General features: G+C 44.8%; 1 protein-coding gene across 1 annotated transcript in view; it reads right to left on the reverse strand.

The window, feature by feature from the left end:
* The window catches only part of cep170bb (centrosomal protein 170Bb), a 62311-nt gene that overhangs the window by 29663 nt on the left and 15789 nt on the right, over positions 1-16859 (reverse strand). The window contains exons 7-11 of the mRNA XM_080454116.1: positions 14816-14905; positions 14185-14510; positions 4336-4507; positions 1759-2198; positions 677-748 (exon numbers count right to left, since the gene is read on the reverse strand). Coding sequence (XP_080310242.1) covers positions 677-748; positions 1759-2198; positions 4336-4507; positions 14185-14510; positions 14816-14905 — 1100 coding nt within the window. The remainder of the gene's footprint in view (positions 1-676; positions 749-1758; positions 2199-4335; positions 4508-14184; positions 14511-14815; positions 14906-16859) is intronic.

Raw genomic sequence — 16859 nt, forward strand, 5'->3', positions numbered from 1 at the left:
TGGTAGAGGTTTGGGTTGTGTAGTTACCTTGCCATGATGTAACTCCAAAGGTGGGCAAGGAATCAAAAATAATTGCTCCATTGATTAGAAATTGATAATTCAAAATATGCTCCTCATTGACTTACATTGTACGGTAAAACAGCTCTTAAACTCACTCTTTTAGCACGTAAATGAACCCAAACATAGCTGATTCAGACAATATAGAGCTTCACCAAACCCAGTACTGTTTTTTTTTTTTATAAAAATTACTATTTGAAGATCTGGATCCGGATCCGCGGATCCAGTCCGGGTTTTCTACTTATTAAAAATGGCAAAATCAACAGGAAGTTGACATTTTTATTTAAAAAAAAAACAGTACTGGGTTTGGTGAAGCTCTATATATTGTCTGAATCAACTTTGTTTGCATTCGTTTTTGTGCTAAAAGAGAGAGCAGTTTTACTGTACAATGTAAGTCAATGAGGAGCATATTTTGAATTATCAATTTCTAATCAATGGAGCAATTAATTTTGATTACTTGCCCACCTTTGGAGTTACATCATGGCAAGGTAACTACACAACCCAAACCTCTACCAAAGTGGTCTTGCCCTTTAAGATTTTTGAAAGTATAAAATATTCTAGTATACTGTAATAGGGCTCACAACACGTTGCAAAGCTCCAGAGATTGTAGACGGGTTACCTGTTGTGTAGGAGGGATGTGTGCGTGCATGGAGACAGGCCTCTCCCCTCCCTTCCTCCTCTCTAGTTTGGCCTTCAGGTTAGGTTGGAAGAAGAAGAGAGATGCTAATTAGGGCTGTCAAAATCATGACATTTCAATTGACACTGTCATACAAATAATTGTAATTAATGATTTAATTGTGGGGTTTTTTGCATCGAACATTGAGAACATATAAAATAAATTACATTTCTGTTTGCCGTTCAGGACCGGGAACGCATTTTATTTCTCAGATTTCTTTGGCAATTGAAAAAATAGCAGATATACAAGCTCATAGCGCACAAGCTCAGATCACACCGAGTGCGATCTGAGCTTGTAGATCTGATTTTTTTGTTGTTGAAAAATCGTCCAAATTTGTGGAAATTCTTTGAATATATATATTACCCCCCAGAAGCAAAGATTTGATTTACAAATGTTTGCTTAAAATATATGTATATTCAAAGATTTGCAATCATTTTCACGATTAAAAAAATATAGCAGATCTATATATCTGCTATTTTTGAATAGCAAAAGAAATCTTAAAATGACACAGATGCGTTCCCGGTAATGGATTAAACAAAGATTGCACAGGGCAGATATACAAATAAAGTAATAATTGCCATCAGGCGATGACGCAATAACGGGCACCGGGCGTACCTTCAGGGCGAAGTGATGTGACCGGGGTTATGGCCTATACCGGTGGTTCTCAACCTTTTCCGGCCTCCAAAAAGAATCCCCCAAAATAATCCTAAAGAGTTGAGGCCTTACATTTAGTTTGATAAATATTGTGAGAACAGCCGCTCACAACGCCTCGCAACGCTTGTAGATCGGCTATTTTCAAAATGTTTCTTATATTATTTGACTTATAGTATAGTTTGTTGATTACTTTTGAAGCAGTAATGGTCTTTTTATTTTCTTTCTTATTTTTTAAGGTATTAAAAAGGTATTAAAAGTCCTTAAATTGTCACTTCACTGTCATCTGAGGACCTCCCTGGGGGTCCCAACCCACAGATTGAGAACCACTGGCACATACCTTCAGTGTGTGCGGGGTTATGGCCTATACTCACCTTCAGGGTGGAGTAGTTATCGGTGTGGGCGGGGTTATGGGTGAAGGACTGCGAGCGTTTCTTGCGAGGGTTGTCGTCCAGGAACTCGATGATGAACGCCTGCTGGCTCAGGTGTTCGGGCGGGGCCGGGGGTGGAGGCTGCCTGGTGGGCGGGGCCTCCGTGACGACGCCCTGCGGGGTGGGAGGGGGGCTGTGCTCGCTCAGCGGCCTCTCGGCCGGGGCAGAGGTGGGCGTGGTCACGGGTGGTGAATAACGAACAGGCTGGACAAGTTTCTGTGAACTTCTCTCCGATTCGACCGCCTGCTGCTGCGACAGCTCAGAGAAAGGCTCTGATTGGATGGAGTGCTGGGAGTTGGAGGGGTGATGGGACTTGCTTATCTTGCCATTGAGCAAGGCGGCATCTTCAGAGTCACTCTGGGTTCCATCCTCATGGTGGCAACCTAGCAACACAACCACATAGCATCTGGTTATGGTATCCTAGCAACACAACCACATAGCATCTGGTTATGGTATCTAGCAACACAACTACATAGCATCTGGTTATGGTATCCTAGCAACACAACCACATAGAATCTGGTTATGAGTGGTTCTTGTGGTTCTTCTTCTTTGCCCAGGGACCTCTAGCCTGGCATTGGCCAGACTGATAAAGTGGATTCACTCTCACGTTCCTCCCCGGTATCAGTCTGGACTTCGGCCCATAGGGAGTGAGTATGAGAAATTAGAAAATGATTTTGATGCTTTTCACTGTTGTACGGACAGCAGTTGAAACAAAGTCACTGATTGGCCCGATCATTTTCTGATTTCTCATACTCGCTCCCTATGGGCCGAAGTCCAGACTGATACCGGGGAGGAACGTAAGAGTGAATCCACGTTATCAGTCTGGCCAATGCCAGGCTAAGGGACCCCAATGCAAGATTTCTGTTATTAAAATGTTTAAAAAATATTCAACATGTGTCAAACAATTTCAATATTTCTTGAAAATAGTAGATCTGCAAGCTCACAACATGTCACATTGCGACGCGTTTGCATTGTGTAGATCACCTATTTTTATTCTATATAAAAATGTGCTACGTAGGTGTGAGGGCCACGTAGCAGTCCGAACTCTAGATGTCGAACATCTAGTATCGTAAAAGTGGGTAAACAGATTTTTATGTTATATTAACTACTTTTGCTAGGGAAAAAATCCTAGCAACAAAAGCACATCACATGTGTTTAAGCCCATCCCTCAGGGGGTCATGTCAGAGACAGCAGTGGTAAAGCTGCTACTATACAATTTAGTGTTTGCTGAAAAACATCTCCAAAAAGGATTTCACCCACTACTTTATACATGTAAACCTGTGACGTGACAATAAAGATGATTTTGAAGCCTCATTTTGCCTAATTTAGACGGAAGGTTGGCAATTGTCTGTGACACCATCGTACTGTGAATTATGAATTGGGCTCAACTGTTCCTTGAAACTATAACATGTTGGGATGTTGTACAAAGCAGTGGTTCTCAAACTTTTTCATGTCAAGGACTGATATGTATTTGGCTGCGGACCCCCATGTCAAAATATTTTGTTCCAGGGACCACCCCAGAAGCAAAGATTTGAGTTAATGTTCGCTTTAAAAAAACTATTATATTCAGAGTTGCACAAATGTTCAAGATTTTTCAAAATTAGCAGATCTACAAGCTCATAGCGCATCACTCAGTGCCACGCTATGAGCTTGTATATCTACCATTTTTGAAAAAGTATAGGTTAAAGTGGTTAAAATTACTGTGATGCTATATTAACACATTTTGCTGGGGACCCCCTGGAACCCCCACAAGGACCCCTGGGGACCTCACTTTGAGAACCAACGGTACAAAGTGTCCGTCGACTAAAACAATGACGAAACATGTTAGTTGAATACTTTTTTTACACTGACGAAAACTAAATATAAAACTAATATAAAACTAGAGAAAGTGCTCCTCGGAGCACAGGTCTCCGCCAGGTCAGGTAGGTTATTGTGGCCTCCTGGTGGCGTTATAATAGGCCAATGTGAAAAGGGTGACATTTATTTTTAGGCATTTCAGAGCAATCGGACATGCATTCATGATTTGAGGCATTTTGTTCCAAAAATGTGTTAGACCTCACTATAACAGGTCAATCTGAAAAATCTGTTCACAGACAGACACACACACACACACACACACACAGACGGACGGACGGACGGACGGACAGACAGACAGACAGGGTGCAAAACATACTCTCTCGCCATGCCTTTCGGCTTGGCGGAGACAATAAATAACTAAGCTATCTGATGACTAAAATGAAGACTACATTTTGTCAACAAATAAAAACTAGACGAAAATGTTAGGGAGGACAAGAGATTTTATCATTGGTTGTGCGTGGGTGTCGTGCTTTGACAATTGCTGATCTACAAGCTCAGAACGCTGCACAGCACGATGCATTGTGAGCTTGCAGATCAGCAATTTATCATATATATATATATATATATATATATATTTTTTTTAATATATATATTTTTTTTTTTAAAGCATGCGTTTACATTAATGGTGACGTGACATTAAAGTGTGATGTGAATGTACTTGACCTTTGAGTGTCTTGATGTTGACCTCCAGGTCACTCTTGGTGCTGTAAACATCTTCACACGTTGGCCGCCTCCTCATCATGCTGACATCACTGTGCACCAGCCAATCAACCACCTTGCTCTGTGATGACATCACCTCACTGGGGGTGGCGCCCATGCCTTTGGTGGACGGAGCCTGCAAGGTCATTGTAGTTAACTAAAACTAATGAAATAACGAAAACTAATATTGAAAAAGAAAAAAGTCATTAACTGAAAAAAAAAGTCATTAACTGAAAAAAAAAAAAAAAATCCATAAAGAGTATAACTAACTGAAACTGTATTGCGTGTTTACAAAAACTAACTATCTTCATATAATTGGTCCACAATAATGCTCATTATAATAAAGTATCACTACTCGATCTGTGTCTCAGAGGAGGGCTGTGGACAGTTCAGAAACCCTCCTACCAGTGACATCAATAGGGAATCCAAGCCAATAGAAACTGCAAGCTTTCTCTTCCTGGAAAGTTAGGATGCTATAATGGAAGCCATTCTTCTCACATTAATAAAAAAAATTATCGAGACAAAGATATCTATATATATTGTAATATATTATATTATATTATGTTCATATTATAATGAGCATTAGTGAGGAGCAATTATGTGAAGATAAGTTGAAAATGGGTGAAGTGGTCCTTTAAGTGGTTAATTCTATACGTTTCCCCTTCCTAGAAATGTAGCGGAGTAAAAAGTACAATATTTGTCTTTAAATGTAGTGGAGTGAAAGTCATAAATATCCAAAATATTAATAATCAAGTAAAGTAGAGATAAGTCCACCCCTGCTATTTAGTAGTAGTAGTTAACTCAATAGTAGGGATGTTCCCAGCGATTGATTTCAGTTCTATTTCATCCCTGCTGACCGCCAGAGGCGGTGCTTATATATATGCACTGAATATTCCCCTTTGCGCATGCGCAGTTCGAGTGTGTATACCAGGGGTGGGCAACTTTGTAGATGGTGAGGGCCACAAAATTTCCTCAATCACTCTGGGGGGCCGCATTGTTTATTGTTTATACTCCAACGTCGTCACTTGTGACCCTGGGATGGCCCGGAAGAGGCTATATCTTCCGGCGGTCACCAGGGGGATAGTCCCTTTTTTCTTCTCGCGTCGCAGGTTGCAAAATCTGCACTAAGCCATATTATTCTTACAAACCTACCGTATCATTTGTTAAAAAGAGGTCGCTGGTAGTTATTATAATGAGCCTCTGTTGGTAAAGGTCGCGTGCGCGCCTCCTCCCTCCTGCATATGGTTGCATTTTGCGAACGGTAGCGTGAGCGCTCCGCTTAGCATCCGTTAGCATAGGAACGGCGAGTCGCTTTTTGATAAGCTGACGCTGCTCGACTAATAGCTTTGTCTTCTTTTTGTTAGCATTTGCTCGTGACGGCAAGCGTCAACGCTGCCTGCTCCAAGCATGGTATAAATTTACGGTGTACATTTAGCGCTATTGCTACACCAGTGTCCTTTATTTTGTGATAAGCTAATAAAGAAAGCTGCTCGACTATAGTTTTTGTTTTGATTAGCCTTAGTGACGGCAAGATGACGCTGCCTGCTCACAGCACAGTGTAATTTAACACTATTCGTTTACAGTAGTTTTTGGGGTTTTTTTTACTAGCCCCTGCTATATAGCGTATATAGATTACAGCAGCTCTCAAGCTTTGCTCAGCGATTGTGTTGCATAGCTGTTTTTTGTTCCCATTAGTTGCTACCAGTTGCGTTAGCGCTCTGGTCACCTGAACTCATTACCACTAGCCACTGCTGGAGTCAACCTTCTTCCAGCATAACCGGTCTACAGCCCAGCCATCAGTACCCTCCGCTGGTACAGGCAGCGCTCCCTCCCCCCAGCCTACGGTCTCTACAAACCTAGCAACCAGTAGCGTCCGCGCTCTGGGCTATGGATATCTCCCATTATTGCGCCTCCTGTGAGGCTCCGCTCCAGCCAGACGATGGACACGATCTCTGCCCTGTGTGCCTGGGCCCCGAACATCTGAGGGGGGCACTGGACGGCGACTCCTGCATGAACTGCAGTTACATGCCTCGGGCAGAGAGGGAGGCCAGACTGGCAAAGGTGGAACCGCCACAGGGCGCAGGCGACCTCCCCCCCATCAGGCCAGTCGGCTACAACCAAAACCAGACATTCGAAACGTCGGGCTGAGCCGGCTGCTGCCCCCCGGATTTCGTCCCGTCCGAGATATGAGGGGACTGAACAGGTATCTCAAGGTCATGCCGTTTCACATGCTGACCACGGCAGATGTGCTGCAGTCTGTTGCCCAAAGGGAGTGGTTTACCTCCATAGACTAGAGGGATGCATACTTCCATGTCCCCATTGCCCGCCAACACCAGCAATTCCTAAGGTTCGCCTACTGGGGCCGCCACTGGCAATTCAGGGTGCTACCGTTTGGGCTCTCCCTCTCCCCAAGGGTTTTTACCAAGTGCGTGGCAGCGGCACTTGCGCCTCTACAATCCCAGGGCATGAAGATCCTGCCCTACCTGGACGACTGGCTGATATGCGCACAATCCCCGGCGCAGGTAGCCGAAGAGACAGCACGTCTCCTCTCCCAAGTGGCCTGACTGGGTCTCAAGGTAAATACAGAAAAGAGCTGCCATCCCAGACCACCACATTCATTGGTCTTGCCCTAAATACCACATCCATGACAGCCTGTCCGTCCCCCCGCCGGGTGGACAACATCCTAAAACTCTTGCCCGTGTTCCAGAGAGGCAGACGGTTGTCGCTTCTCATGTTCCTCCGCCACCTGGGCAAACTAACTTCCATCGCAGCTGTAGTTCCGCTGGGTCTGCTGGGTCTGCTGTCTCTGCGCCCCCTGCAGAGGTGGCTGAACAGCTTTCACTTAGACGCCGAGCGTCACAGACACTGAAAACGAATGGTGTCAAAACAGTGTCTCCTCGCCCTAGTCCCATGGAGAGACAGGGCCTACATCTCAAGGTGTCCCTATGGTGTCTGTCCCATCCCGCAGGGAGACTGTTGCCACCGACGCCTGCCCCTCGGGCTGGGGCGCGGTGACAAGGACAGTGGTCCACGGAAGACCGTACCGACCACATAAACGTGCTGGAGCTGCGAGCGGTGCACCTGGCCATACAGCATTTTCTGCCGTTTCTAGAAGGCAAACACATCCTGGTACGGTCGGACAACACCTCGACCGTGTACCACATCAACCACCAGGGCGGGACCAAATCTGCTCGGCTGATACAGGTGTCCACAGACCTCCTGGCATGGGCAGCCCCCCGCCTGATGAGCCTACGGGCAAAGTACTTGCCGGGAGAGCGGAACCACGTGGCAGACTTCCTCTCCCGTCAAAAGCCTCCATCTGGGGAGTGGCGCCTCCATCCGGAGGTGGTGCACACCATCTGGGGCCGCTTCGGCAGGGCAGGGGTGGACCTCTTCGCCTCAGAGGCGTCGACCCACTGCCCACTCTGGTTCTCCCTGGCGAAGACAACCAGCCCTCTGGGTCAGGACGCGCTGGTTCACCCTTGGCCGGAGGCGCTCCGGTACGCTTTTCCACCTCTTCCTCTGATACGTCCGATCCTTCAGAGAGTCATGCGGGAGGGTCAAACCATAGTGCTAGTGGACCTTTTCTGGCCAGGGAGGACATGGTTCCCTGTGCTCCACAAGCTCTGCCGCGGTGTGCCATGGCGCCTCCCCGACAGGAGAGATCTACTCTCACAACTAGGAGGTCGGATCTGGCATCCCGAGCCTCGACGCCTCCAACTTTGTGTCTGGCTACTGGAGGGCCCGAACCGCTGTTGAGCAGCAGTGCGGAGCCGGTCAGACACACCATCCTGAACGCAAGAGCGCCATCCACCAGACTACAATACGACAACAGATGGAAGCTGTTCTCCAGCTGGTGTAGGGGTCGGAATGAAGACCCAGTGCACTGCTCTGTGCCTACTATCCTGGAGTTCCTACAATCCCTCTTAGGTAAAAGCCGATCTCCTTCTACCTTAAAGGTTTATGTGGCAGCCATTTCGAGCCGACACGTTAAAATAGATAATGCCACTGTAGGGAGCCACAGTCTGGTGTCCCTCTTTTTGAGGGGGGCTCAGAGGCTACATCCTCTGAGAGGGAGAGCGCGTCGGGGAGGCTGGCCCGGTTCAACCCTCCGCCTGGGGAGAGGTCCGACAGGCTGGAGCTGCTGTGCCCAGTCCGGGCCCTGAGAGCTTATATTGGAGCTACCGCACATACTCGGCGGTCAGAACAGCTGTTCCTTTGCCACGGCGGCCCTAACAAAGGGTGCGCGCTTTACAAGCAGCGCCTGGCTCACTGGATCGTGGACACGATCAGCCATGGGGCGAGTGGCCGTCCCATGCCACCTGGTGTACGGTGCCACTCCACCAGGAGCGTATCCACATCATGGGCTGCCCTGAGAGGGGTACTTTGTCTAGGTCCGTCCAAAAAAGTCCTTGCGGTCTTGTTTCCATTGGGGTCCTCATTAATTAATTAACATTTAAGGTTTGTAACCAGGATTCCTCGTGACTTGTCTGGTATAAGTCATTCAGTGCTTTAAGCACCGCCTCTGGCGGTCAGCAGGGATGAAATAGAACGATAGTTACGTATGTAACTACGGTTCTATGAATCCCGAATGACCACCAGAGCGCCCTGTCACTCAGAATCCTCGTGTTGATGCGAGAAGATTCTGTAGGGACTGACCCCCTGGTGACCGCCGGAAGATATAGCCTCTTCCGGGCCATTCCGGGGTCACAAGTGACGACGTTGGTATACATACTCAAACTGCGGGGAATATTCAGTGCTTTAAGCACCGCCACTGGCGGTCATTCGGGATTCATAGAACCGTAGTTACATATCGTAACTATCGATTTACACCCATAAAATAGCCAAAACTAACACATTTCAATCTAGGACAAATATAAATTGAAAAAAAATATTAAGAGTATATGAAAGCCATTTAAAATGTTTATACTATTGGAATCTTACACAGATGCTCCTAAATAATTAATTACATCATGCCAGTAGGCAGTGCAAAAGCAGGTCAAATCAATTACGCTGTCACTCCAGCGGAGCTGGTCTAACTCTGAAGTAGAGCTCTTCACGGGTCCAAAAAAAACGGTCCAGAACCGAAATGGAAATGTGAAATCTGATCCAATTCCGACCCGTTCCGAAAAAAAAATCCAATAACAAAACCAAACCCGAGTGGAGCCGTGACAGTTTCGTCCGATTCCGACCCGTTCCGACCTTTTTTTTTTACGGACCCGGACCCTAATTGGAATTATTTCCGAGATTTTACAGACCCCGACCCTGCAGACACCCCTTCAAAAGAGCGCATATGAAACAATACAAAAATAAATAAATATGCGCAGAGGTATTAATGTAATATGTGTGACAAAAGGTTTTCTTTGTAAATAAATGTGGACTTTATGAAATAATAGCAGACCTATTGACCACTGACCATTTCATGATTAAAGCTTTGCTTTCACCTTGTTCATTGAGGACAACGGTGTCAGAGGAATCCATGAATGCACGCCGGTGTTTTCAAATCAGCCTGGCCAGCAGCTGGCTTGCCTTGCAGTACGGTGCGGTGCGCAGTAACTAAGTACATTTACTCAAGTACTGTACTAATAGCCGATCTACAAGCTCACACTGCGTCGCGTCGTTCCGGACTTTTACTTGTAATAGAGTATTTCTACATTGCAGTATTGATACTTTTACTTAAGTAAACACCGCTGGTGCACATGCATTGCGTAGCTCAACTTTTTTGCCTAAAACATCATGCAAGATGCACAGCCATTCATGTCGCTGCTGCACTAAACCTGATCCCAGGTCAGTCTAAAACATCACACACACGTTAAACAGCACTTCATTGCGCTTCTCCCCTGATTAGTGCAGCCGCACGCACACGCAGCAGGCATACTACGGGTCTTCTCGGATTCACTTGGGTATTACACATAATGTTAGACAGACCCGAGTTCCGAGGTAATACTGACCGATTCCGACCCGCCCCCGAGTGATTATGATAAAACACGGATCAGACCCGTACGGGTCTCGGGTCCTCTCGGGTATTTTCGGAATCGGGGGGCCCGTGAAGAGCTCTACTCTGAAGCACACTACCGTCTGACCAGCTCTCCTTTAAACCATAATGTGACATATAGTATTGGTTCTTCAGCCAAACAGTTACAAAATGGAAATGTGTAATAAAAAAGTTTATATTTCAATAAAAATATATATTTCATAGAATAACTGAATTTTATTTAGTAACCGTTTAGTAGGGGCAGCACCGTTTATCCGTATTATGATCCGTAGTTTGATGAAAATAGCACACTGATAAGTAAGTAGTACGTTAGTATGTGATTTTGGATGCCACCTTATGCTTAGGCTCTATGCACAGCAGCCATATTGGAAAGAAATTGGGCCTCTTCCTTACTTCCTTACTACACTAGATGTTACCAATTATACTAATGATGGCTCTGTTCCATTGAGGCCCCGTTTAGAAGACAATGGGCCGTATTCCGGGTCAAAGTTGCTAAAGCCACTAATAGCGGATTTAGGACTAGGCAAGGGGCGTTCCCCCTCAAAAGTTGCTATTCTGGGACACCTCCCTTACCCACTATACACCTGCGCTACCCGTTACATTATGCATAGGTGTGGTTTGGGCGTTACAATGATAAAACCAATCACCGTGCCAGATGCCATTACCTTTAAGAGAAGACTGCGCTAGCCGTTATCCCCAATCCAATAACCGGTCTCCTATCTCCCTGTCTGCAGTGTTGTCTGGTCTGATTATTATAAGCCACATTGGGCTTGTTTTTCTGAAGTTGTTTGTAAATAATGATAGAACGGTTGTGAGCTTGTAGATCGTCTATTTTCAAATAGCCAACATATAATATGCACATTGTTTAATGGACGACATATATAGGTTTGAAGTGCTCATGTGGCCTATTATAGTCGCTTCTTTCTATTTTCATAGACCTGGTTGCTTATTTCTCGCAAATTCTGGCAACGCTGCTCATGTTCCGACTTGAACTCTGTGGCCGCACTGAGGGGATTTAACATGGAGTTCATGGAGCTCTGGACTTTGATTGCCTTTCAGTAAAACCACATTTGATAGTATCATTTGAAGTATCACCTACATATTACTGATTAGAGAGAATTTTTTTTTTTTTATTTTATATATTTTTTATTTATAATCAGTTCATTATTTCCTGCATAATCGATGAATAAAACTGACGTGTGTAAAGTGGAGCATTGCAATGCGCGATGCACAAATGGTCTTCTTTAAATAGAATATCCTCTTATATAAATACAATTGACACAAGGAATTGACACTCTCCCTTCTGCTGATTATAGTAAAATTAGAATCACAGAGATTTGTTGACAATAATAGCCTAGTAGAGAGACCCTGGCCGTCTTCACGAATCCATTGCAGTCTGTGTGCTCTTTGCGGGTGGTTTTAGAATCCGCTGTGCGCTTTCCTAACCTGGTAAAGCCCCTCCCTCCCCTCCGGACATTGGCTCATAAAAGCTTCATTTTTTCACTTATGGAAAATCCGCCGCCAACGTTTTGTCGGCATAGGTCCGAAGTTCATGTGTAAAACGTTTTGTGCAGATTACTCAAAAATCCCAGGAGGGGGAACTATTGCAGTTTTATGACAATTATTCATCTGCCCCTAACATATACAATACATGCAGACTCACATTTGTTTGAAACTTTGCAGAAATGTAGAGAGTCATTCCAAATATCACTGAAACCAATCTTACTCCAATTGGTCAAAGGGGGGCGCTATAGCAATTTTTTGAAAATGCAAACTTTAAACAGGCAAAAGTCATGCCTCGTTTGTCCGACAGCCGTGAAACTTGCTTACACATGTGCCTTGACTCATGAGGAACACATCTATCGCTTTGACGAGTAAGCTCCGCCCTTAGATTGTCCATAATTTTGAGCAGTTTGAAAAACACTTAAACCCAGGACTTTTGAGCAATTCGTGTGAAACTGTGTCATCTGTGTGAGCTCCTTTTTCAGCAGTTCAGGTCTGTTGGTCCGATGACTTCTCTCTACAGCATCTGCCTGACAACCGCAAGACTCAATTCTTGCAGATTTCATTTAAAGTGCATTGCAAACAACATGACTGTATCAATGAATACATGTGCAATTGTTAAAGGTAATGAAATGCTTATTTGATAGTATGTTTTTTCAATGTATGACATACTTCATTGTGAAAATAGCCGATCTACAATCTCACAACTTTTCAGATAGCAACGTTTTGTGAGCTTGTAGATCGGCTACTTTCACTGGTTTCTGTTCCGAGGAGACGTACAATTTCTCTATCGGTAGATGGTTAGGGAACCAGTAATCTAGAGTAGTTAGCAAAACAGAGGCTTGGTTCATCAGGGACGGAAAGACATATATATCAACAGACACTATCAGGGCTATCATATCTCTAGCTCAATGAGAAGAAAGGCAGCCTATGAGTCCAGAGGTCACTGGTTCGATCCCTGTCCCCGAAGATGTGTTGAGGTGATCATGATTTAGCATTCTTAGGCTAACGGATAGTATTTCTTGAGGTTACGTAGGCCTAGTTTTACTGAGGTTAGGGTTAGTGAGGGTTTAAAATGCTCATGTTAATTGTATGGTTCAGTCTTCTATGTTTCTATGGCTTATTGTGCATATTACTTATCATTGCTTCTTTCTTTTTCTTTCTAAATTCCCTGGCCCCACTTATCGCTGCTTGCAGCTATATTTTGGCTTTTTTTCGTCGTCCACCAAGTGGACGAGCCTATCAGTGTCCTTAGCCTGGTAAAGCCCCTCCTCGCTCATCGTTCTGTGATTGACAGCGAAATTCCTTGCTGAAATCAAATGGAAATGAGATTTTCCAGAGGGTGGGGCTTTACCAGGCTAGCGCTTTCCCAAAGCCGCACCCGTGTGTGTGGGCAGAATAGCAATTTTGGGGATATAGCAACAACACGCCCACGGGCACGCCTCCACCCGCAAATAACGGTGTCGGCATAATGGGTAACGGGTATAGCAGGTGCAGAATAGTGTTTAGGGACAGCGCCAGCTCCCTTATCCGTATTTAACGGGTAATGGGTAGAAAATCGCGGGTTTAGGGTAACGGGTAGGGGTTTAGCCTGCCACAGAATAGGGCCCAATGTTCTCTAGAGAAAAGGGCAAAATAAAAGATCAGATGCCTTCCGTTTGGAAGGCAACAGCATTTTCGGGGGTTGAAAACGCAAAAAAGTGAAACCCACATCCAGAGTAGAAATCTTTGAAAACGCTCCGCCTCGCGTCTTCATGTAAACAGGCAATATGGGGGAAACCGCAAAACGTGTGACGTCATGGCTCACGTCGGCTCACGATGTATGCCATTACATTGTGTAAACAAACAGCTGTGATAGGAAGTAGAACGGAAGTGGTTCTACTCATGCGTGAATGGTCAATCTGGCAGCGTGTCACGCCGCTACCTAGCTACCTGGTGTGTCCGTGTAAACGCAGGATAAAAAGTGAGAACGCAACGGCACTTTGTTGTTTTCTTTTCTGACCGTGTAAATGTGGCCTTAGTGTAGCACAGTGGTTCCCAAACCTTTTAATTTCAAGGACCCCCATAACTCTCAGAGTTTGGAATTTGGAATCCCCCAAGGAACCATGAGGGTCCCTGGACCACACTTTGAGACCCAATAGTGTACGGAGTGTTTCCAGTGGACCAACATGCACAATATCATCACCCTGACTGGGTTTGACCAGAATGGAACAGAGCCTTAATTAGCATCATTGGTAACACCTGTGAAGGAAGTTAAGCAAGAGACCTAATTTCTTTCTAATATGGCTGCTGTGCATAGAGACTATATTGCTAACCTTGTGAGCGTGCGTCTTGCGTTGGCGTGAGGAGAACTTGGTCACATGGTCTTTGATCTTCATCTTGCCGGGCGTCAGGTCATCAAACTCGATGGTGAAGGAGGCGTGGCTTTGGACCACGGGCAGCGTCGGGGCGGAGGGCGAGGCAGGGGGCAGGGTGGGGTGCGGGTCCGTGTCCTTGGTGGGGATCTCGTGAAGCTCCGCCCCCGCGAGGGGCGGGGTCTCGGGGGGGTGCGGCTGCAGGTCTTTGGTGGGAATCTCAAAGTAGCTGGGCTCTCTGTTGTAGCTGCCGTGGCAGCCGCCGAAGTCTGCCTCCTTCTGAATGTCTAGGAAACACGAAACATTATTCAACTCTAATACTGCAAATACTACAAAAAATCACAGGGAAAGTTAAAAGTTTCACGCTGATCGGTCCAACGGTGTCAAAGATCTACTGCTTACAGTCACACAGACAGACGGACAGTCCCCACCCTGTCCGTTGCATTGCGGCCTGGCAGAGATAATAAATGGCATACACAACCTCTATATTAAGGCAAAAACTGGTAAGATGCACAGTAAATAAATAAAGAGTGAAAGTCAATTAAATGGAATGTGTTGTATTGAATTGAATGCATCAAACGACGACTGTTACCTGTTTGAGAGTCGTCTAGTTTATCAGCGTCTGCTTCTCCCCACCACGATGGCTGACCGTATAGTGGGGTGGGCCGCGACGCTGGAGGCTCTACACACACACACACACACACAGGTTTGTATTACTACACTTGTGAGGACATCAACATTTCTGGATCATGTCTAACTCTAATTCCAACCCCTAAACCTAACATCTTAACACATCCACCGCCAGAGGTTAATCTCATAATGTACTCACCAGTGCCAAGGTGTTTTTGTTGTTTTTTTGTTTTTTTCATGTCGCCATAGATCTTGTTAAAATCCTTAAGATTGAGCCGTGAACGGTCTGTTTACATCCGCGAGATCTCCCTGTATCTCCCAGTGAAGACCGCATGTCAAACGGAGTTCCATGATTGTAGTTAGAGCGGATTACGTTAAACAGTGAAATGCGAGGAGAAAAAACTACAGGAAGAGAATTGAGTTTCAGTTTCGTCTGTAGAATGGGAGCGGGCGTGATCGTCGAAACCGGATCCCAAATAATTCTATTTCCTGTCATCAAACCGGAAACGGAAGTGGATCAAAAAAATTCCGAAAGTGCACCCGGACCGCGCATGCGCGAAAAGACCGCAGCCCGTAGGACTACGGGCTCGGCGCTTAACCGTTGGATTTAACGGCCCGTAGAACTACGGGCCCGGCGGTAAAGGTGTTAATGTCTAATCCTAACTCCAACATATTTTTGTAATTGTAAACGTAATAATAAATTAAAAAATAATTTTAACCCATTCAATCCAGGAACGCGTCTGTCATTTTAGATTTCTTTGGCTATTCAAAAATAGCAGATATACAAGCTCATGGCGCGGCACCGAGTGCCACGCTACAAGCTTGAATATATATATTTTTTATCATGAACATTTGTGAAAATCTTTGAATATATATCTAATTGTTGTATTGAATCTTGTTTAGTCGATACACTCATTTGATTTTTCTATTTTGTCTCATCTGTTTAAGAAAGTAGGTAGCTGATATATTGCACTTTTACCTTAGCGCTAGGTATACTCTTGGTTGCTTGTTTTTGCAGAAAATGCACTTAAGACTTCTGGTGATTAGTAGTTTCGTTCCCTACCTATGTTGAATGCACTTATTGTAAGTCGCTTTGGATAAAAGCGTCTGCTAAATGACTGTAATGTAATGTAATGTAATATATTTTTCAAAGCGAACATTTGTAACTCAAATCTTTGCTGCTGGGGATTCTAATGTCTTCTAAATCCTAACAGTTTTTTGAAAAAGCTTAATGTTGCTATAATCAGTGGTTCTCAAACTGGTTCATGTCAAGGACCCCCAAAATTATATGTATTTGGCCGCGGACCCCCATCTCAAAATATGTTGTTCCAGGGACCCCCCAGAAGCAAAGATTTGAGTAAAAAAAATTGCTTAAAAAATAAATATATATATATATTCAAAGATTTGAAAAAATATATATGATTTTTCAAAAATAGCAGATCTTCAAGCTCATGAGCTCATATATCTGCTATTTTTGAATAGCCAAAGTATTAAATAATGGTTAAAGTGGTTACACAGATGCGTTTCCGGTCTTAACACATTAACCGCCAAGAACGTAGTCCTACGGTCCGTTAAATCCAACTGTTAAGCGCCGAGACCGTAGCCCTACGGTCCGCGGTCTTTTCGCGCTAAAAACTTCCGGGTTCACTTTCGGAATTTTTTTGATCCACTTCCGTTTCCGGTTTGATGACCGGAAATAGAATTATTTGGGATCCGGTTTTGACGATCACGTCCGCCCTCGTTCTACAGACGAAACTGAAACTCAATTCTCTTCCTGTAGTTTTTTCTCCTCGCATTTCACTGTTTAACGTAATCCGCTCTAACTACAACATGGATGCCCCGTTTGACACGTGGATTTCACTGGGAGATACGTTGAGATGTCGCGGATGTAAACAGACCGTTTACGGCTCAATCTTAAGGATTTTAACAAGATCTATGGCGACATGAAAAAAACAAAAAAACAACAAAAACACCTTGGCACTGGTGAGTACATTATGAGATTAACC

Source organism: Gymnoscopelus braueri (assembly GCF_963280865.1).
Source record: "Gymnoscopelus braueri genome assembly, chromosome: 16".
NCBI classification, from domain to species: Eukaryota; Metazoa; Chordata; class Actinopteri; order Myctophiformes; family Myctophidae; genus Gymnoscopelus; species Gymnoscopelus braueri.